Source organism: Mus caroli, chromosome 4 (assembly GCF_900094665.2).
Source record: "Mus caroli chromosome 4, CAROLI_EIJ_v1.1, whole genome shotgun sequence".
In the NCBI taxonomy this organism is placed as follows: domain Eukaryota; kingdom Metazoa; phylum Chordata; class Mammalia; order Rodentia; family Muridae; genus Mus; species Mus caroli.
The window spans coordinates 52,755,571-52,778,956 of NC_034573.1; the positions used below are offsets into that span (position 1 = coordinate 52,755,571).

At 45.5% G+C, this 23,386-nt stretch overlaps 1 protein-coding gene and 1 pseudogene across 2 annotated transcripts in view; both read right to left on the bottom strand.

The window, feature by feature from the left end:
- Susd1 (sushi domain containing 1) overlaps positions 1 to 23,386 on the bottom strand; it is a 124,754-nt gene that overhangs the window by 49,152 nt on the left and 52,216 nt on the right. For both annotated transcript variants that reach the window (XM_021160589.2, XM_029476668.1), the window contains exons 7-10: positions 17,261 to 17,358; positions 15,998 to 16,184; positions 5,640 to 5,749; positions 1,432 to 1,624 (exon numbers count right to left, since the gene is read on the bottom strand). In XM_021160589.2, the coding sequence (XP_021016248.1) occupies positions 1,432 to 1,624; positions 5,640 to 5,749; positions 15,998 to 16,184; positions 17,261 to 17,358 (588 nt within the window). The remainder of the gene's footprint in view (positions 1 to 1,431; positions 1,625 to 5,639; positions 5,750 to 15,997; positions 16,185 to 17,260; positions 17,359 to 23,386) is intronic.
- Positions 4,332 to 4,913, bottom strand: LOC110292917 (annotated as a pseudogene).

A 23,386-nucleotide genomic window follows, 5' to 3' on the forward strand; every position in this document is an offset into this window, starting at 1 on the left:
GGTAGGAGGCAGGGAGGGAGAGCGGGAAAGGTAAAGACCCCGTGTTCCTCAGCACTAGCTGGGAGCTGTGTAGTTAACATCGCTGGCCTCTATATGGCTTCCAGGAGAATCCACAAAGGAGGGGTTTCCAAGGAGCACCAAGGGGCATCATTATACCCCTACTGTGAGTCAGAATGCTGCAAACACAGTAATAAAAAAATCCAAGAGACTGGTGAACATGAAACAGTTTTTAATATACCATTATGCAGAAGGGGGAAGCCAAATCACTGATCTAGCACAAAAAAAATAGGGGTTTTAAAAATCCTGGAGAAATTTCTGTCCTCTCCTATAGGCTGGAACTTGGACTCCGTCCAAATCACCCTCATAGACCTTGGACACAAAGGCTCAGCCAATGAACAATCTGGGACATAGGGCTGCCACTCTCCCCATTTTGGATCCTGGGCTCAGTCACTTTTCTAACCCTCAGAAGCTGAGACAGACAGACCCCAGCTTCCAGTTAGGAGAGGGAGGGAGGGACCTTATGCCTCCTCTAAGGCCAATGCACTCTAGTTCATCTCATACTGAAACAGAGTGTAACGACTTATTCTTTACATGGGGCCATGCTCCTGGATGGTCCAGCTGTGAACCCTCTGGATTCAGCCAGTGCCCAGTGCAGCAGAGATAACATTTCTGTCTTCTGGAAGATTGGCAGGTCCAGCATGGCCTTGATAGGGACAGAATGACATAGTTTCTGCCCCTGGGACAGGGCCAGCAGGCGTGGGCCTCCACGAGTGTCAATGGCTGCTGTGGGCATAATGTACATATTTGATGTTCCTCCTTTGAGGAATGTCCTCCCCGTTAACATTGATGCCTCCACAATGATCAGAGACAGCACAAATCAAGGAGGTGAAGGTGTGGCTAATGTCTCAGCAAAATGGTAAATGCTGGGACCTTCAGGACAGCCCTTGAGGCTGTGGAAAAGAAAGCTAAAACCATGAGTTTGAAAATATATAATTTCCCAACTATGCAAAAACATAAGGATGTAATAATATAAATTGCATAAATGAAATATATGGGGCTTCATGAATCTAAAGGAACAAACACAGCTGCACAGTGAGCCAACTTGTCAAACAGATACTAAGGAAGGAGATAGAGAGCCATTTTGAATTTGAAACGAGAGACAGAAGCCTTACAGAATTCCCACTCTATAAAGTTGCCTGGAATCCCCACGTAGTCTCCTTGCCTGGAATCTCCTCCAGAAGTCAAAACATTGTACAAAAGGACTGATTGGTAAGATTCAAGCATCGGGAATACCAGACAAAGCTGACAGTTTATTAGAAGTAGAACGCAGGGCTCTTGACCCCATCCTCTGTGCTCCCCGAATTGTGCCGATGAACCCTCATACCTCATGTGTTATGCCCAGGAACAAAATGCAAAGGCGTCCGTGCCTACCTGTCACGGAGGTTGTTATGGTTATTTGTGCGGAGCGCGGCTCAGTGGGTCTCAGAAGGGTGATGTTTATCGTGTAATCAGTAGCGGGGTACAGGTCTAAACACACTTCCGGAGCTCGGTCTCTTGTTGTGAAGTTAAAGAGAGCAGCATGGTAGGAGCTCTCTAGATACCACCTCTGACCCAGAACCTCCACCTGCCAGACGGAAAGAGAGTGCTGCGTTAGCTTCCTGCTGGCTGCCAGATTCCTAGACTGTCAAGAAATCTCCTTCTGTTAATCTTGGTAGGATTCCCTTTAAGACAGCAAAGCTCCTGCACCTGTCCTACCCAGGACTAAGATTGAACTGCATAACCAACGACGGACAGGGAATAACAAGACGTCAGGCGGTTCTAGAGCAATCCCTTGTGCCCACTCAAATGAAAGAGACTGCACCGAAGCTACTGGGCAAAAATTCTTTCGGTTTTGTTTATCCTGAGGACTCCATAGAGAAGCCCCACTGTGCGGGGTACATAGAATTATGAGAACTATCCCAGGCTATGCTTTGAAAGTGCGATGTGATTTCTCTTGCACCTTCCTTCCCATCAGAGCTGGTCAAAGCTGATGAGTGGAGGCATCCCACATACTGCGGTGTGGGAAGCCACAAACGCCATTACAAGATGGCACTGGCTACCACTGGCCACCGCCCATGATTATGGGTAAACAACCAATGTGCGCATGTGCATAAGAGTTTTTTGCCGAGTCACTGCCTGGCCCAAGGCATATTAATGAGGTAATGGTAGCATAACCAATCAGGTATGGACACGTCACTCCTAGGCAGCGCCATTTCTAGGGTTTGGGGTCTTTTCGCCTCTGTAATTGAGCTCTCCCAATAAATGTGTGCAGAAGGATCCTATTGTGGCGTCGTTCTTGCTGGCGAGTCGGGCGCTCACACTGCAGGTCTGAATCACACCGCTCAAGCAACAGTGAGTCACAGAGGAAGCAAGTCACAGGGGAAGTGCAGGACAGATCCCAGGATACTATGATCAAACGTTATCAACCAGTACAGTTTATCTGGTGAAACTGAGTTTAATGAAGCTCACATCCTTGGCTCTCCACCTTCCACCATTACTTTCAATCACTGAAGGAACCATCCTCACAGATCATCCAAGACTGGATAACTGGCTCATAAGGTTCAACTCTCACCCAAGCCTTCCAATTCTCTTGGATAGTTTAGGCACCCTTAGAGAGAGATCAGCAAAACTTGAGTTCCTTACACTCAAGGCTATGAATGTCCTCCACTCGGTTCCAGCTGTCCAATGCCACAGTCGGGCTCCAGGGTCTAAAAAGCATTACCAGGGAAGCTGGGCACAAGATCTCATGGTACCCTGTTCTCCTGGACCACTCGCTGATAAAGGATAATGTATTCACCTGTGATATGAACAGTGTGTATATTCTTACATGCAGACAGCTTTTGAGTGCTCACTTTTCTCCAGTGGTCATAACTATATCCCATGTATTACATAAATGGCTCCTTAACATATTAAAAGTTCAGTTTATTTTTTCCATTTAACTCTTCAGTCATTTTAGGGTTTGTATGTGTATATAGATGCCTGAGGCTGGATGTCTTCTCACTGAACCCTGAGCTCACAGATTCAGCTAGCCTGGCTAGTCAGCAGCCAAAGGAATCCTCTTGACTTGGCACACAGCACGGTACCTGGCTCTTTAGGTGGGGATGGGGTCCAAACTCAGTGCCTCACACTTAGGGTGGCAAGTACATTACTAACTGAACCATCTTCCCAGCCCCAAGAATCATTGGTTTTCTTAACCAAGTGTTTGGCTAGCTTTAACAGAACTCCTTCAGTACTAATTTGAAAAAACATTTTAATCATAGAATAAACCATTTGGGTCCTTGAATGTGTCTCTTTTCTAGGGCTCTTTCTCACCGTCCAGCCCTGATCAGGATTTTCACTTCCTCTTTACCTCCCTGCTCCTCTTTGCCTTTCCATCAGCCACTGTTCCAACGACACGCCCACACCTCCCCTCTTCACCCCCACTTCAGCTAATCCCTACACGTTTTCTATGATACGATCGATATGGGGTTTGCTTCTTAAAAATTACACCTTGTTGGGGAGAAGTGGAGAGGTGGCTCAGCAGTTAAGAGCACTGGCTCTTGCAGAGGACCTGGGTTCGATTCCCAGCATGGATACGGTAACTCACAACCATCTGGAACGCCACACTCTACTCCTGGCCTCCATGAACATAAGGCACATACATACAAGGTGCACATACGAACATGCAGACAAAGCATGCACATTAAGGTAAAGGTAAGTATTTAAAAAATTATACTTAGAAGTAAATGTGCGACTGCACGCGAGCGTGCACACACACACCCATCCCATTATTTTTACATTTTTGTCAAAGATTCTTAGTATCTCATTAAAGTTGCTGTTTATTTGTAAATTGGTATTTGCTTGACTTGAAACTCTTGGGTCATAATATATGATATTCTTTTGCTAAATGTTTATGGAATAAATAACTGATTTTCACTTTATCACACTCAACCTGAGTTTCTCTCTCTCTCTCTCCTTTTTTTTTTTGAGGTCTACAACAAATAATTCTATTTGAAGTGCTAACCCTCCCCCCTCCAAAAAAAACTGTACATGAGTTTACAAACATATTAACATGTAAATAATGAGAAAGGTCCTAGGGAGCCTCCCCGTTGTCTCTGCTGGAGGTGGAAACTGGAGGGACACTGTCCCCCCACGGACTGCTTGTTGCTGTGAGGTCACATGACAGCTGCTCAGGATCCACTGCTGGCTTCTTGGGCACCTCTGGGTTCAACTGGCAGTCTGTCTTCCGCTGTGCTCATGACGAGCTGGAAACTTTGAACCTGCAGCAGTGGCATCTCTTCAGCCTGTCATCATCATCGTTCTGGCTCAAGCTCGTGCTGGAAGGGACACTTCCTCTCCCGACAGTGTTTCTTGTGGCCAGGCCAGTCCTGCTGGCACTGAGAGCCACAGTATCGAGCCACCAGGCAACCCCCACAGATGTTGAACTCTCGAAGCTGCTTTTCAATCACCAGACAAGGAGGAGAATGACACTCATAGTAGGTACAGGAATTTTCTTCCTCTTCCACCACATCCCCATTGGCATTATAGTACTGGGTCACATTCAAGACAGGGAATTGTTCTTCTATAGGGTCTGTGGGAAGCTGCTGGATTGCAAGCCAGTATAAGCTTTGTTTGCTGGAGGTCTCTTCAGCTTTGGGTCGACAGCCCCATGGTACCAGCTGCAGGTTGTCCAAGTGATTGTCCATACTCACAGCATTGAGATGTACCACCTGAAACCCGGGAGCCACACCTCCCCTGTTCCAGTCCCATAGCAGCTCGTGCAGAAGCCTGCCTGAGCCCCTTCCTCAGTTTTTGTCAAAGGCATATGCAAATATCTTAGCACCATTTCCATCAGCATCTACTTCCATTCGAGCCTCAAAGGAGTGGCTCTCCATGGCACTCCAGGTCAGGCTGGGACAGGGGTCAAGTCGCGGGCAGATGAGGCTGGGCCGGGCTCGGGCTACCGCCACCTCCTCTTGCCCGCCGGACCTGCCACGCGCCTCAGCCTGAGTTTCTAGGCACTAAAAATGACACCAAAGTAAATCCAGGTTCCTTCTTAAATTTGCTTTTGATTTGAGTTTGGGTAGGGAAGGAAACTAAAGCTAAATGAGCTTCTTAGAAATGTCCACCCAGTGTGTGCATCTGAAGGCAAACTAAGATAAATGTCGTAACATGTAAGTGTGCAACTGTAGGCAAGAAAACGATAGAAGTCATCAAGTTCACAGACCCTTCATCAGCTTAGTTTCTCCTTGCAACAGTGTAGCAGGCACCCATTCCTAGAAAGAGCAGTCACCAACAGTGCAGACAGTCGCCCTATTAGGAGTCTTTACATATTCTGGATCTTCCATTGCAGATAGACTGCATATATTGTCGAGCTGGGAGTTTACTAAAGATATTTTAACATAGGCTTGCTGCTAGGACACACCCAAGGGCATGGGTGCATGCTCTGCGAAGCAGAGTCACAGGTCACGAAAAAGATGTATTTAATAAGATTTCATTCAGGGGTTAAGAGCAAGAAAGAAGCTGAAGGAGCGAATAAGGCATGCCCAGAGAAGGGATGACTCACTCGTGTGTTTTGAATAACTAATTCTATAAGAGATAAGAATAAGGGGTCATCTTACTTGGTACATTTGTTCTGATCCAACTTGCCTAGAGTGCCTGCTCAACGTCAAACAAGTTTCATTAAATACTGAGATATTGAAAAGTCCATCATCTTCTAAGAGATCATCTTCTAGAAGACAAGAGAACATATAAAAAGGTCGCATCACCAAGCAGATAGCTCGTGGTTGACTGTAAGGGCAGCTGGGACATTGTCAAAGGCCGACAGGGTGTTTAACACAAAGAGCACACGCTTAGACTTGGTTTCACACACTTAAGTTCAAGCACTCGCTCTACAGTTTGTTTTTGTCTAAAAGTGTGTGTGTCCCTGAGTGTACAAGCATGTGTGTGTGCATGTGTGTCTGTGTGTCTGTGTATGCACATGTGTACGCGTGTGTCTATGTGTGAGCATCTATGTGTGTCCATGGGTGTATGTGCATGTGCGTCTGTGTGTGTGTCTGTATATGCACGTGTTTGTATGTGTGCCTCTCTCTCTCTCTCTCTCTTTCTCTCTCCCNTTTGTGTTTTTTTTTTTCTCTCTCTCTCTCTCTCTACATACTCAGGCTTATTATTAATTCATTGCACTGTTCCTCACCCCACCCGTCTATCCTATCAGATCCATAAAATCAGTGCTTCAAAAGAACTTTCTCCTCTCTCTCTCTCTCTCTCTCTCTCTCTCTCTCTCTCTCTCTCTCTGTTCTCAATTGCTCTCCACCTTATTCTTTGAGGCAGGGTCTCTCACTGAATCTGGAGTCCACTGATTCTGCTAGACTATTTGGGCAGCAAGCACCCAGGATCCTCCTGTCTCTGCCTCCCCAGTGCTAGGATTACAGGTGTGCACCACTATCGATCCTGGGAGTTTTCCAAGGCACCCTTGCTCCTGGTAGGTTTCCGTAGTTACAGGGATGGACCGCACCCTCATGTTTACTCAGTAAGCTCTTTACCAACTGAACTACAGTTTTTCATTTGTTTGGGGTTTTGTTTTTTAAGACTTCTTTATTTTCATTTTATGAGTGCGTTGTCTATGTACCATATGCCTGCCTGCTGCCCTTGGAGGCCAGACAAGAGCATCAGATCTGTGGAAACTAGAGTTACACATGGTTGTGAGCTGCCAGCTGAGTGAGTGAGTGCCAGGATTCAAACCCAAAGTCTGCAAGAGCCGCAAAGCTCCTAACCACGGAGTCTCTCCAGCACTGGTTTTGATTTCTGAGACAGGATTTCGCTTGGTAGCCCAGGCCTCCTTCAACTTGCTATGTAACCCGGGCTAGCCTTTCACTCATAATCCTCCTTCCTCAGCCTCTTGGGTCCTGGAATTATGAACATACGCCACTACACCCAGAAAAACTCCCGAGTTGTATAAACTTGGCCAATAAGGTTCAGAAGGGTGTCTTCTAAACCCGACTTTTCTCATTTGTGAAATCAACATATCCAGCTGACTTTCTTACATCATGGGCAGATGGGAGAACTGAGTGAGATATGGAAATGTTGCCATAAAGCTGTGACCTTTGTAGACAGTCAGCGTGACTTAGATGGGCCATAATAAAATGACCTGAAGCGTATCTGTGGACAGACACCTTGAGAATGAGGGAAGTGGTACATAAAACTCCATGGGTTAGGGCCTCAGGGCGGGTGCTTTCCAACAGAAAATGACTGGAAAATGGATGGTAAGGCTGGAGAGACCGTCTGCTGCTCTCAGAGCAGACAAGAGTTCCTCCAGCTGCTTAGAGCTCAGCTAAGGTAATTAACAACCGGGAGGCAGGCTTGTTCCGGCCACTGTATGGAAAAAGTCATCCCCCTGTTGGGGGAACATTCCTTCAGTCCTTTATTTTTTTAAATGCTGTCAAAAGAATAAGTTCAACAGGATGAATTAAAGAACCCCGCCCCCTCCAGTCTGGGGTAACAAAGCAATTTCTAAGGAAAAGCAAATGTCCTAACAAATAAACTTTTATCTTTTCTACCAATGAAAAAAGGTGGTTTGTTTGTTTTTCTTTCTCCCTCTCTCTCTCTCTCTCTCTCTCTCTCTCTCTCTCTCTCTTTCTTTCTTTTAAAGATTTATTTATTTATTTATTTATTTTGTGTAAGTACATCGTAGCTGTCTTCAGACATGCCAGAAGAGGAAGTCAGATCTCATTCAGGATGGTTGTGAGCCACCATGTGGTTGCTGGGATTTGAACTCAGGACCCTCTGAAGAGCAGTCGGTGCTCTTAATTGCTGAGCCATCTCTCCAGCCCTTGTTTTTCTTTCTATGATGTTGGTGATGGAACTCAACAAATTTACAAGTCCCAACCACTCTCCCCTCTGAGCTACATCCAAAGCCCCAAACAAAAGTTCAAACCTCTGTCAGGGAGTCTCTGTTTTACAATCATGTTTAATATGTAAGTCTCCCATACAAATCGGTGTCACCTAAGTATTCATGATAATGGAAAATTATTCCAGTAAAAATCAGGATTGCCCAAAGCATTTTCAATATTGCTAACGTATGCAGCAAAGGCAATTAGCTGAGAAACAATATCCCTGAGTATAACGGGAAAATGTGAAAATACATCGCTAAGAATTCGAAGGCCTGTCATTTCTCCTTTATCTTCACAGTGTTTAAAGTTTTCACAAGGATATGGGGGGCGGGGGTGGGGAGTGGCAGCAAGAGGATTTTGAGGAACGGCAAATATATCCATGTATGAAATGTACAGAAGAAACAGCACATAATGTCTATGACCGTACCGAGACAGAAGACAAGCAGAGCTGCTGTCTGCAAGTTCCCACTGGAGACAACTTTTGTGTGGTATAGCCATCACAGACTGAGTACAGAGGAAGGCAGTGCTGGGAACGAAGGCGTCTGGCTTCTACTTCCTGCACCCACTCCTGACAGAAGTGACTGAGAATAACTAGAAATGGGTCAAAATTTGCATCTGGGTTGGAAGGAAAGGTTGGTTGCCATACACAAGGCAGACACATGAGGACATCTACTTAGCACACTGTAAAAGCGACCAGGCTGTGGGGAGGCTCAGAGCAGCTATCCAGCCTGCCTTCCAAGCAAGGGAACACCGACTCCAAATTCAAAGGGAGGACTAGAGAACTTGAGCTGTGGAGGAAGCCAGGCATGAGAAGACAAGTCTGTAATGAACATCCCTGCGGAGGCACAGTCAGTCCCCAAATCTAACTGCACGTCAGAACCCCACAGACAGCACCTCTAAATGGTGTGTGGACATCTGTGGGGTGTGTTTCAAAGGTCATCCACCCATCTAAGTACTAGCCAGGCCCAGCCTTGCTGAGCTTTGGAGATCACCTGAGATCAGGCACACTCTGGGTGGTGTGACTTGGCAATTCTGAGAGGCAGCCAAGACAAAAGGTGTATCAGCCCCTATTGCTAGCACCCATAGTCATTCCTTAGCACTCTGGAGATCAGCAACAAGGAAGACAGTCTAAGTGAAGAGCTCAGGACCAGAGAGCTCCATGCAACAAATCCCTGGGTTGACAGGACAGCTTGACTGGGCTGCTTCAGTAGCCTGCCGAGCCACCAGGAAGCCAGGCACAGCAGAGCTGGCCCAAGGCCAACAGCTTCACAAGTCAACAGAACAAGGTTCTCAGAAACTAAGGGGAGGTGGGCTTCCCCACAGTTACTTCTCAAAGAAGGCCGGTCCACACAACCATGGTGAGTCCTTCCCTGGGAGGTCAGAGGTAAACACATGAATATTCCAATGAAGAGTGAGGCCAGAGGGTATGACATCCACCTTATGAGGAAGCACCAGTCTAGACAGTCTAGCTCAGAGCTCTGTTTCCCAGGCTAAGTCATCTAGAAGCCTATGACATAATCCTTTCACACTAAGGGAAGGAGAGGGAGGCGTGTATACAGGGACCAGGGGTTTTGTGTTGCTGTGTTTTTTTAAAAAAGCAATATGATAATAAGATTAAGCAGTTCAAAGTTTGTTACTTTCAATAATAATTTCTTCTTCTTCTTTTTTTTTTTCTTGGTTTTTCGAGACAGGGTTTTTCTGTGTATCCCTGGCTGTCCTGGAACTTACTCTGTAGACCAGGTAAAAATACACAAAATGAGATTCCCCACACAAAGAGCAGAAGAAAGTCCACAACAGAACTTACAGTACATTATAGACATGCACTCGCGCATATACACGCTTCCACATGCACAGACACACACATACAGAGACACACACAGATACACACACACAGACACACACACACACATTTACAGTAGGCATGGAACACATTCACAGAAGGCAGAGGGTAAAGGACATGAGAGAGAGCAGGGAGTTGGTTCCACCTAGGTGTATTGGGGGAAAAGAGTGAGGGTGGGATGGAAGAAGTAACAATCCGCGCAGGATGGAGATTTGATGAAGGAAATCATTCCTAACATGTGGACAGATCAAAATCCCCCAGGGCCCTAGGAAGACTGATCAAGTGCACAGTGCTTCCATCCCACACACGGAAGCTTCATGAGAGGGTCCCTTCACTGTTGACCTGCAACCAGGTCAGACACTGACGATGTCATCAGACAACACCGTGTGTATGAACAGATGACTAAAGCCATAGCTCCATTGCTGAAGGGAGCTCTTTTGGTATCCACACTGAAAATCAGCTTGCTTTATAGGATTAGAAATGGGGCAGGGGAGCTTGCAGCGTGGCTGGATGCTGGAGCCTAAGCCTAGCTTGTGAGAGACCCAAGGTTGACTGTCCAGTGCCTCCTCCCCCTTACCTTCCATTAAGGCATTAAATCCCAAAGACAATGCGATATGTTTACAGAATTCTTACATTCGAGGTTTAATCTCCACTCAAACCTTTACTCACAGGGAAGGCAACAAAAAACACTCTCAGATAATTGTGGGCTCAGAAAGGACCCCATTTCCACAGTGAGAAAAGATAGAAACCGTCTTCTAGACAGGGAGCAGAAATGTAAGGAGAAACAGAGAAGCGAGCTTAGAAAGACTGGCAGTTAACACTGCACTGACTAAAACCCACACACCTCAGGTTAAATGGTTGCAGAAAACATTGCTACAAGCATCAGGAAACAAAACTAAAGCGCCAGGCCGACCAGGTCAACAGCTTAAGGGAAGGAGCGTAAGAAATACATGGGTGGACAGCTCGGCCTTCCCTCCTCAGAAGCCAACACAGTGAGCCGGTAATCAGAGAGGCACACACCCAAATAGGTTCTTCTAAAGATTCGGGCAACTGTAGAAGAAAACCAAGATCTCTATTGTCTGACTCCCTGAAAACAGAAATCTGTGGAACCAATAAAAAGAAAGACACAGGAATGTGGCATAAAAAAAAGAAAGAAAGAAAATGCTGGAAAGGAATCAATCACCCAGGAAGCAGTAATGGAAGCCTGTTTGCTTATCCACTCAAATACCAGCCTTTCCCCAGGAAGTTTCTATGTGTTCTGACTTCCAGAGCTGTGACGGCAGCCTCATCCAGTCAGCTTGTGAGGATAGCTAACAACAGTGTGTTGTGCCAACACAAAAGCACAAAGAAATTGAGGAAGTCAGTACTGCACCCAAGAAGATAAAGTAAGGCAAATGACGTGGGGCAGACAGAGGGAGCCATTTGCTGTTAGTGAGAGAATCCATCCATGTGTCAGGAATATTGGAAACCCTAGCATCAAATCATGCAGGAGAAACCAATTAGCCTCGACAGAAGAAAAGGAGAAAAATGGACAGCTACACAACTCAAGTCTCTCCTGATCTAATAACGTGCAGTGAGACAGAGACCACTCTCATCTGAGCATCTGCTGCACTGAAGACAGCCCGACCAAGCAGTAAAGTCCACAAGGTGCCAATAAGTCCTCAAAGTATGTTAAAACGGAATAAGACCAGAAGTAATTAACATTAAAGTGTAATTATTAAAAAGAAAAGGCTGAACAGATAATCCAGCTGCTAAGAGTCCTTGCCGCTCTTCTAAGGGATCTACATCAGATGCCGCACAGCCTTCTGTAACTCCAACTCCAGAGGATCCAACGTACAAAATAAAAGCAGATAAACCTTTCTTTTAAGGCTGGAGGTGGAGCAAGGTGATTAGAGGAAGAAACAGGAGATGAGAAACAAATAAACCCCAAACAAACTATGGATGAAGTGTCATAAGAAAACGGGTGACTACATATACTAATTTAATTATGCATGCATGAATTGTGGTGGTTTAAATGAAAATGGCCCCCAGAGACTCTTAGGGAGTGGTATTATTGGAGGTGTGGCCTTGTGGAAGGAATTGTGACTCTGGTGAAGGGAGGAGGGTGAAGGAAGAAGGGTGAAGAGAGGAGGGGGAAGGGAGGAGGGGGAAGGGAGGAGGGAGAAGGGAGGAGGGGGAAGGGAGGAGGGAGAAGGGAGGAGGGGGAAGGGAACAAATGCTTTGAGGTTTCAGAAGTCCAAGCCAGGCTCAGTGGCTCACTCTCTCTACCTGCTGCTTCCTGGAGACCTGAATGTAGAACTCAGCATCCTCTCCAGCACCATGTCTGCCTGTGTGCGGCCATGATGATAATGGACTAAACCTCTGAGCTGTAAGCAAGTCCCAGATAAGTATTCTCCTTTAGAAGAGTTGCCAAGGTCTTGATGTCTCTTCACAGTAGTAAAACCCTAACTAAGACATGTATGTATACCTGCATATCTATCACGCTAATTGGGTGATGTGATACAGTTCTAATTAATTCTTAAACGGGGAAATCAGCACAGCAATTGTACAATTGACGAAAGGGAGAACAAAGAGAACATGTATTAGCACATTTTAAAATAACTATTTAAGCCCAAAGAAAATCAGCATAGCAATTAAGTCACACCTTAAGAGCAAAGAAGAAGAGAGAAATTGACAGCATCTCTGAAACTCTGTCAAAACTTAAATCTGCAAGGGAGAGGGAAGCCTCCAGGACTTCTATTATTACACAGAAAAATGTGAGAATGTGTTGAATTTTTCACACAGTTACAAAACTGTAAAGTGTTCTGGGTATGGTGACACATCTACGATCCCATCACTAGTGAGGTGGAGGCAGGAGGATCAGTTCAAGGCTAGCATCAGCTACATAGTAAGTCTGAAGATAGCCTGGGCTACATTAGACCATGTCTCAAACACACACACACACACACATACACACACACCCATTTACAAATGTATCAATAAAATCAACTCAAGAAAAGTGTGGAAAGGAAATAATAAAAATTAAATGGATTTAACTAGGAAGAAAAAGGAAAATACAGTTTAGAAAGCAAGAGATCATTCTCTGGAAAAGAGAATAAACAGACACCCGGGGTTGGTGGTTAAGGGGAGCAGTACCTGCCTTCATCCCAGCAGGAGGGTCTCAGCCAGTTTAAGGCCAGCCTTGTCTATGTAATGAGTTCCTAGGGCTACCTAGTGCTCAGTCTCAAACACAACAGAAAGATGGGACATAGAGGAACGGTCAGGATCAGCCTTCAGCCCTCACACACACACACACACACACACACATGACAAGCAGGCAGGCACTCCACCCTTAACCCCCATACACATTAAAGAAATTCTAGAAAACATGGGCTGACAAAAGTCATGGAAGAAACTGACAAAAGGTGTCAACAAACCAACTTCCTAAAAGGGCGAAACTTAATGATTCTATGAGCAAATCTGCATTCCAGAATGATGCAGACTTTCCCAGAGCAGTCACAACTCTGTGTGTGTGTGTGTGTGTGTGTGTGTGTGTGTGTGTGTGTGTGTGTAAAATGTCTGTATAGTGTATGGTCTGACTGGAGCCAAGGTCGAACATATTCTGCTTTCAGCCAGTGTGACTCCATATAAACCCCAGTCCTCACTAGGCTAACTTGCAAACGTAACCTGTTTCCATTTAAACTGCCAACACAACAGAGAGGTGCAGACATGACACCCAGCCTCAGTTATGCCTCATGCTCCTTATGCATTAGCCTCATTTTAGTTTGGATCCCAAACTCCAAAATCTGGAAAATATTAATAAACAGCATCAATGAACACGAACCCACTCATAAAAAATTCTTCAAAGACAAATTTGATTCAGAGGCTTACAAGACCTTAATGCAGACTGCTGCCTTCATTGTATCTTGAACATAAATTTTCCTTAAATCCAACGTCCTTTCCTGCACCTTCCACACCACGGCTCTCTCAGAGCCAAGACACATATCCAGGCTGTCTGATTCCAAAGATCACATTTTTTTCCTGGTGGAACAGGCACTTGAGAGGTAGTCAGATACATGTAAGAACACTGTCTTTCTGACTCAGCAGCAGATGTGTTTGAAGGCCTTTAATGACCTCTTCAAGAGGCGGGCTTATCCCTGGAAGTCCACAGGAGGTCATCCACTACAGTTTCCTTAGTTACAGAGCAATTTCTTATTTTTTTCCGCCTCACATTATATATCTAAAGTAAAATAAGTTTTATTCATTAAAAAGTCCTAAGAGGCCTAACGTCATAGTGGCCTTATACTACTCAGTAGGAAAACTGTCTTATTATTTCTGTCTGATGGTAGGTTGTCATCTCCTGCATGGTGACAGCAATATCTAAGATAGCTTTTCTTTTTCTTTTTCTTTTTCTTTTTTTTTTTTTTCAGTTTTTCGAGACAGGGTTTCTCTGTATAGCCCTGGCTGTCCTGGAACTCACTTTGTAGACCAGGCTGGCCTCGAACTCAGAAATCCGCCTGCCTCTGCCTCCCAAGTGCTGGGATTAAAGGCGTGTGCCACCACTGCCCGGCTTCTTTTTTCTTTTCTTTTTTTCTTTTCTTTTCTTTTTGTTTCTTTTCTTTTCTTTTCTTTCCTCTTCTCTTTCTTTCTTTTTTTTTTAAGATTTATTTATTTATTTTATGTATATGAGTACACAATAGCTGTCTTCAGACACACCAGAAAAGGGCATCAGATCCCATTACAGATGGTTGTGAGCCACCATGTGGTTGCTGGGAATTGAACTCAGGACCTCTGGAAGAACAGTCAGTGCTCTTAACTGCTGAGCCATCTCTCCAGTCCCCTGAGGTGGCTTTTCTTAATGGAGCATCAAACAACTAGTTACAAATAATAAACGTCACCACTGCCACTCAAAGTTTACCTTTAAAGTATTATTAAATATAAATCCTCTTTTAAATTTTTTTGTTTTTGTCTTTAGTGTGTATGGGTGTGCATGCACGTGTATGACAGTGACCGTAGAGGTCACAAAAGGACATGGGCTTCCCCAGAACTGGGGTTACAGTGTTGTGAGCTGCCACGTGGGTACTGTGGACGGACCCTCTGCAAGCAGAGTAAGTAGTGTCTACCGAGCTGACTCTCTGGTCCTGAAGTCTCTGCAAAACAGAACCCATGCGAGCTGTGGAGGCAGCATAGTTGGCAAAGTGCTTGCTGCATGAGGTTCACACAACTCACTCTGATTGTGGAGTATTTTTTAAATCCCATAAATTATATGCAGTGATCTATCCCTACTTTTCGCATACAAGCCTGTTTTTGTACATGCATGTGTTTATATGTGTGTGTGGTTGCGTGTGTCTAGGGTGCATGTGTGTGCAGATGAGCCAGAGGTCAACTCTGGTGTCCTGAATTATTTATGTTTAACAAAAGGTCTCTCACTGAGCCTGGAACTCACTGGCTGGCCAGCAAGCCCCAGGCATCCTCCTGTCTACCAGTGCTGAGATTTCAGATACATGACTATTCAGGGCTTTGAACACAGGTGCTAGGCATCCAAACTCAGGTCTTTATGCTACGTGCCCAGCACTTTACTAACTGAGCTGAGCCATCATCCCAGCCCCTATTCCTCTTTCTTTTTTTTTTTCTTTTAGACAGGGTTTCACTAAGCAGCCCTGACTGGCCTGGAACTTTCTTTATAGATGAGGCTGCCCTTGAACTCACAGAAACCTACTTGACTACAGAGTGCGAGGATTAAAGGCATGCATCACCACATCTGGCTCCTGCTCCTACTTCTTAATGCTCCTCTGGGTCCACTCCCCCATTCAACCAATATGGACCCCTCTGCACCCTCCGGCTGCCTCCTGCTCCCACGTAACCACTGTTAACCGATTGAGCAGCCAGACCATCATAGTAAATAAGAAACCAACCCTTCAGCTTCTCTGTTCCTCCTCTTTCTCAAGCAAAGGAAAGAAAGGCCTGTTGGGCTTCTTAGCAAATATAAGCTGTGAGATCCTCTACTCTCTTGTAGACCTGGAAGACATCATCATCTAATGTCCCTTCTGCTACCACCACTTGTCCCCAAGAACTCAGCTGAGAAACCGTTGCCAGCGCCATTCAGCTGGACCTCAACAGAATAAGAATTTTTCCTATTACGCCTGCTCTGGCTCTACCCACGGATAGCTTCATTCCTCTGCCCACACCGACAGAAGTCCCCTCCCCTCTTGGTTCTCCACATCTGTGCTCAGGATTCCCCAGGAGGAAATGCCTCTTTCCCTTTACCTACCAGGGGTCTGGAAGCCAAGGATGGCGGGCACAGAGCGCCTGGGAGGGGCTGCAGAAATGCTTATAGTGTAATTGGTTCCTTGTTGGAGGTGCAGGCACACTTCTGGGGTCCTGCGGTCTGTGGTCACATTGACTGTCTCCTCATAAACTGATTCCGCAGCATCTGGCTGCTGTCTTTCAACGTGTATCTTTAGAAGAGGAAAGACAAGAGAATCCACCATGACTCCAGTCAGAACAACGGAGGCTTCACGGTGCTGAGCGCTGAGCGCTGTTTCTCTGAGGGTCCCATCTTGGATACTATGTAACCACGGAGGTGAATAACCACGGAGGAGAGAGGGCCTGCTCTGCCATCAGGTACCTGAGGACCAGGCCTAGCCCAGGAACATAAGCTGAGACAGAAGTGAGAATTCATGGCTCTTCTGACCACAAAAGATCAACAATAAAAGGAAGTTCTCCTGCCAAATCAGCACGTGCGTCCAGCCTTCTCTGGGGCAGGAAAGCACAAGTGCTTGGAAACGAGCAATAAAGAGAATGGCAAACAGAAATGCCAGTCCCGCAATCATACCTGGTCAGATGGCATACATGCTAGATGTGAAAAATGCGTATAGCTCAAAAATCCCACCCATTTCTTTAAACAGGGCAATAGAGCCAGAAAACAATTAGACTGACTAAGAACCTTCATAGTTCTCATTGAAACCGTATGGCTGGAAGACAGCAGCACTAAACAGTGTGGTTTAGTTGGTGTTTTCCTAGTTAGAGAAGCATCATTGGTTTGCCCTCCACCATGGTCACCTGCGTGATAACAGTGTTCACGGCCTGCTAGCGAAAACAATTCTTTTCTAAATGAATGGAGGTTGAGAGCATCTTCTAACCTTGTCTTGGCCTTTGTGTTGGCTCTAACTGAAACGCTGATGTGTGCTTTCAAGAATCTCTGTTTAAGAAGATGTGCCAAGGAACGGAGTTCACCTAGACTTGCATATTCAAGCGAGAGCCTACACCAGCTTATACCAAGTAATTAACTGTGTGCTGTTTCATGAGTTACACTATCTGTAGCTTGTTACTATACATTTGCAAACAAATATGGTTTCACTTTGTGTGACTGAAGGAAGGAAGAGGAGCCAGCAGAAGGAAAGGAAGGAGATGGTGGGTGGTGGGGAAGGAGGAGGGAAAATGGGGGAGGGGAAGTGAAGCGCCTATAGGCAAGTTCTTTTGGCTCACATTTCCATTTCTGCATCTGCAAGGTCAAGCACCTCCCTTTACTTACCAAGTACACGATCCTGGCATTCACTCTCTCTGGACTTATTTGCCATCTCACACAGGTATCATTAAACACCGACACATCATGAATTTCTATCATTATTTCTAGAATAGAAAAATAGATAAATAAAAGAATTGACACATGAACCTCAACCATGGGCTTAGGGGAGCTCCTGGTGGACTCGGCGCCTCTGTCCAGCTGGTATCTCGGCTGCTCACCAGTCACGCGCTGGTTAAGATGCTGAATTGAGCAATTCAAGCAATCCCAGATGGTTCATCATGAATGAGCCTGGCCCATTGCCTGACCAGGCAAAAAAGGAAAAGATTCCTGCCTGCGGGTGGGGAAGGGCTCCAACTGTGATTAGCCTGATGAGCCACTGGATGCCACTGCTGTTCCACTCGGAGGCTGCAGCGAGGCCCAGAAATGAGCTCTGACTGGAAGCTTCCTTAAAGCATACAGGGGAGAGATACTGCTCCTTGCTCATCTCAGCTTGGGTGGTAGGCATTCACTCAGGTGACTGCTGAATCCCAAGGGGGAAGTGGCATGTGTTACCATGAAGCTTGGGGTGAAGAAGTAAGTTCTCCACAGAGTTCCTGGTCACCCTCGGTCTCCTCTAGCAGAAGCCATGGGATCCTGATCTGGTGAGAAGCCAGATTTCTCTCACTTGTGCTGGTTCTAAAAACCCTGCACTTCAGTGATGAATCTGGCAGTGTGGGAAAACACTCGACTCCCTTAAGTAACATAGTTTCCAAGGGGCGCTGCTATCCAACTACTTAAAGTTGTTCAGCATGGCATGGGGGAAGCCTACCTTTTCACTTTTTTTTTTTTTTTTGGTTTTTCGAGACAGGGTTTCTCTGTATAGCCCTGGCTGTCCTGGAACTCACTTCTTAAAATCACATTTCTGACAGATAACTATAGCTATTTCTATTTGCAAATGACATGATCTTAGATGCAGACACCCCTAAAGAATTCAAACCCTAAAAAACAAACAAACAAACCCACCAACCTATGAAGGCTAGGAAAGGAGTTCGGGAATGATGCAGGACATAAGGTAAATATGCATTTCTGTACACTAGGAACAGATGATTAAAGGATAATAAAGCAACTTTCTTTTACCATAACATCAAAAAGGAGGGAAAAAATAACAACAACAAAAAAAAACCATTTTAAGTTAGGCATTGCTCTATCATTCCTGGAGACAAGAATTGCCATTCCACCCAAAAAGAATATTCCATGGGCTGGAGAGATGGCTCAGCGGTTAAGAGCACTGACTGCTCTGCCTGAGGTCCTGAGTTCAATTCCCAGTAACCACATGGTGGCTCACAACCATCTGTAATGGGATCTGGTGCTCTCTTCTGGAGTGTCTGAAGACAGTTACAATGTACCTACATATAATAATAAATAAATCTTTAAAAAAAAAAAAGAATATTCCATGACCCCATTTGAGCTTTCCTGCGGAGCCAGACACTTCCCAGGTTCTTAAGTCTAATGTATGCCAGCCCTGCATACACTTTGGCAACGTGACTGTTTCTTGCCTCCTGCTCTGGGGTTTCCTTGCTTTGGCTCACGCACTCCAGCACAGGCAGCTTGGAAGGGGAGAGGAGTTAAATCCCCTGGGGATCGGCACTAGTGAACCAGCTATTGCCCTTTCTGTCCCTGGAGGCACTGTCATAAGTGACTGAGTTTCCACAGCCTTTCAGAAAGTTGTATCCGCAGTGGAGCAGTGCCCCATACCCAGGGGAGATCCAGAGGCTGCCACACACCCCCTGCTCAGGGAGACCAGGATGCTGCAGTGCCCTCTACCCAGGGAGACCCGGATGCTGCAGCGCCCCGCACACCCCCCCCCCAGAGTCCAGGATGTTGTAGCATCCTCATACCCGTTCTTTCTTTCCCTAAGTTAGTCCTGTTGGTCCCCAATCCTGCTTCCTGAGTCTTTACTCCCCACTAATGTAATAATACGCACTTCTGGTTCTGTTTGGGGAAAAACTAACTCAAGAACGCCATCAAGATAAGTGAGAAGAGGCTTACCACACAGGCACAAGGAGTTGTGTCTGAGCCTCAAACCCGATGTTCATTTGTTTCCTGTTCACTTATTTATTTACTGTAATCAGCTTGATGGGCCACTAGATACCACTGGAATCTACTCCGGGATGCTGGAGCGAGGCCCAGAACTGGGCTTAGCATTATATGCTTACACTAGGAAGGTGGAGACTGATGGATAGCCTGTCCCATCTAGTGGGTGAGATCAGAGTAGTGAGAGATCTCATTTCAAAAGCCCAAGTTTGGTTCCCAGCACCCACACCCACATCAAACAGTTCACAACCACCTATAAGATCAGTTCCAGGGGATTTGACACAGGCACCTGTAGTCACTGCACACACCCACACAGACACATCATTGAAAATAATAAAACTTTTTAAAGTTAAAAAACAAAACAGATGGCTCCTGTGGAACAATACCCAAGGTTGACCTCTGGCTTACACACACACACACACACACACACACACACAGGGGGAGGGTGGAGAAATGAGAATGATAACTCAATAATTCTTTACCTCAGGAAATGATACTCCAGTGATACTCCTCTTATTGGCTAAGAACAGATTTAGCCACCACGAGGAACAAGGAACCTGGGCCGGAAACACCCGTAGGTTAACATAATTCTCTTGTACAGAACCAAGGTCAACTTTGGGTTCACCTGGACCACTGAAATGGTCCTATGCCTGCATCGCACCACACTTGTTTTTTGAGTAAATCCAAGTCATATATTAGTAACGGAAAATAAATTGAGGCTGAGAAGAAAACACAAATTTCTACAGAGACATCAGAGCATCAGCTATGAAGCCTAAAAAAATTCATAGGTTTCTACATCAATATTCCTCTTCAGAACGTAATAAAGTGGTTTTAAAAAAAAAAAGAATACAGTTGTCAGCAGGAAAAAGCAAAAACAAACAAACCCCAGACAAACAAACAAATAAACAAACAAAGTAATGGCCTTGTTCTTTCGTCTCCTTGGTTAGCAAGGGTGATGTTGATTCCAGTCAGTCCATCACTGGATAAACTTCAAGTATAACTGGCCACATCTGTGGCTGCCCATTAAAGTCCAGGACTTTTAACATCCCTGCTCCCTCAATCAGCCTTCTGATGGTAACTCAGCAGCTGGTGCAGAGGAAGCAGAGGTATCTCCCCCTTCATCTTCTCCCTCAATTGCCAATAAAGCAAACAGCCTTCCTATTCGGGGTGCCTGTGTCATCCAAGTGGAGATTAGAAAAGGGTTTCCTTTCTTGTTCTTCCTTTCTGCTCGTTCACTATGACAACTGTAAATGACATCTCAAAGATGCCATCTGCCTGTAGCCTGTGCCATGTTCTGCACAGATGGGACCCAGATCTGATTATAGCGATGCCAGATATTCCATCCCAAAGAGAAGCCTACTCAAGCTGGCTGATGTCTTCCCCCATCAAGTTCTACAAACAGATTGAAAAGACTTTTTTTTTTTTACAAAAATTCCAGGTGTCAAATGCCTGCATTAATGCTGCCCTTTGAAAATACAACACTTGGCAAAATGTACGCTAATTCTAACTATGCCAGTAATTGAAAAACACATAGGGACTGACAAAATAGTTCAGTGGATAAAGGCACTGGCCAGCAAGACAACGACCTGAGTTCGATCCCCAAAACCCTGAGGAGGAAACATACTTTCATAAATTGGATTCTGACCTCTACATGTGCACAGTGGCATACATGTGCCTACACATACACACAACCAAGTAGACAAATGCCATAAAAATTGAAAACAAGGAACAAAGAAAAAAAACATACGAAAGTCTTTTTCGGACTGCTGTCCTCTTCCATTTACTGCCCATGATTTACAGAATTGTTACCGGATGGCAAGCATCCACCTGTGCCAAACACTGGACTGTGAAGATGATTAGACCATCAGTTCTTCCTTCAAGGAGCACTTTGCCTAATAGAAGGAGCAGTCACTGCCGCAGGCAACAGAGAGCTCAATAGCATCATCGCAGGCTCCACACAAATACAGAAGGGCACAAAGTAGGAAGGCCTGGAGGACCTGGGAAACTGAGTTTCATAGTGGACACTGCCTTGGGGCATAAGTGGCTGTAGAGTAGAGGGCAGAGAGAACAGCGAGTCTGAACATCAAGGCCTGCGAGGCGGGGAAGAGGAGTGAGGGAGAAATGTCAGCTAGGTACAGAAGCAGGCTGCAGAGGAAGCACAGGCTGCACCCGGGGAAGGGCTTGCCTGCTAGACAGAGGACAGACACCCCTCCTCCGAGCAGAGGCAAGCTGCAGGGTAATGAGGGGGACAGTTTTCCATCTGAAAGGAAGCACCAGGGTACAGAAGAACCGGAGGTCATAAAATAGAATCTAATGCTATTTCCTCCACGACAACTATATGTCAGGCTCAGACTGCTCTTCACAGGCCTGATCTCATTTGCCCAGTAGCCATAAGAAGCAATAATAAAAACAATAAGAATGAACACTTATTAAGTTATAACTATGGACCAGAGAGTATGTACAGGACTTTACCCTTCAAAATAACCTTATGGCTGGACAGAGCCATGTCCATTTTATAGTCCCAAGGCTTGGATGTGAAGTAACCTGCAAGAGTCAGGCGGCATGAGGGACAGAGTCCAGACTCGCAATGAGATGTGTCAGACCCCAACTGTTAGGAGCATCTGCACTAAAGTGGTCAAGAGGCAACAGGATGAAAGCGGGGTGCTGTATTATAAAACAAGAAACAACTCTGAAGGAGGTGACTGGGAAGTGAGGGAGGAGGAACAGAGAGGAGTCCAGGCTGACTGCCAGCCTTTGAGCCTAAGAGTCTGAATGAATGGCCCTCCACTGTTCTCCTAAGAAACACAAGAAGCGCCAGAGCAATGAACTGCATTGAGGACATGTTAGATATGAGTTATCTGCTTACTGTCCAATGGAAAAAGAGCCCTAAAAGCCATGGGTCTGTGCATGGAAACAGAAGACATGGGCGGGTGAGAGGAAGATATCCAAGTAGCTCACGGAGAGGGGCTCAGTGGTAGAGCCCCAAGAACGCGGATATCCAAGGAGACCCTCAGACAAGGGCAATGCAGGGGAAGGAAGGTGAGTCACTAAGAGGAAGTAGGCCCAGGAAGTGAAGGAAGATAAGGGTACGAAGGAGTGTGGCCTCTCTCAACTCTCCAGCTTCCTCACTCCATCCAGGGAGGACACAGCATGTCATTAAGGCCAAGAGGCAACGTCAACCTCCCTCACTCCACCCTAGCAAAGGCGACCTCCCTCTCTCCCACCCTCTATCCTTTTTCCTTGATGAAATGGACGTCCAGTCAAGATTAGACTTGGGGTTTGACATTGGGTAGAAGTAGGGAGAGCAGGCCTTGGGTCTGTCTAGCTGTGGGACATATAGGCATCTCCAATTTGACACAAAGAAGAGCCCTACAAGGTCCTATTGAACCTGTACTAGGTTTGGGATAATAACATACTCAGCTTTACTTTATCCCAGAGGCAGGGGTGGAGGGGTGCTTGTATAAATATAGTATATGTTTATATGATATATATATATATATATATATATATATATATATATGTATATGTATATGTATATATATATATGGATTTTGCTATTCTATTAACATCTAGTATTTCTCTGCGAGGAATTCACTGTACTTTTAATTAGTTATTTAATGTGTACTCCTCAGAGTGAAACTTTGTCATAGCAAAAGGTGTCCTTATCTCTCTAAACTTAGCAAATGCCTCCTCAGACAAAGACACTCATAAAGTGTTTTCGTATCTGACTGATGGGTTAAATGAACGAATGGGTGATCAGCAACACTAAAGTTCAGAAGGGTTAGCAGAGTCGGGTTAAGACAGAACACGGGTTTAGCAGTTAGACAGTCACTCGTAGGGGAAGGGAAGTGATGCCTACCTCCTTTCCATGATAGGCTGAGACAGCAAAGGAAGGGAAGGACACAGAGTGTCCAAATAGCCCTCTCAGGAGACCCACTGTACGGGGTCAGGGACCAGTCTAGTTTACTCTCCTGGTTTAGTTTGGGGCCCTTCTTTGTTTTTTTGAAAACAGTGAAAGAATAAATTCAGGTGGGTAAGTTCAATATTATCTCCAGTCTA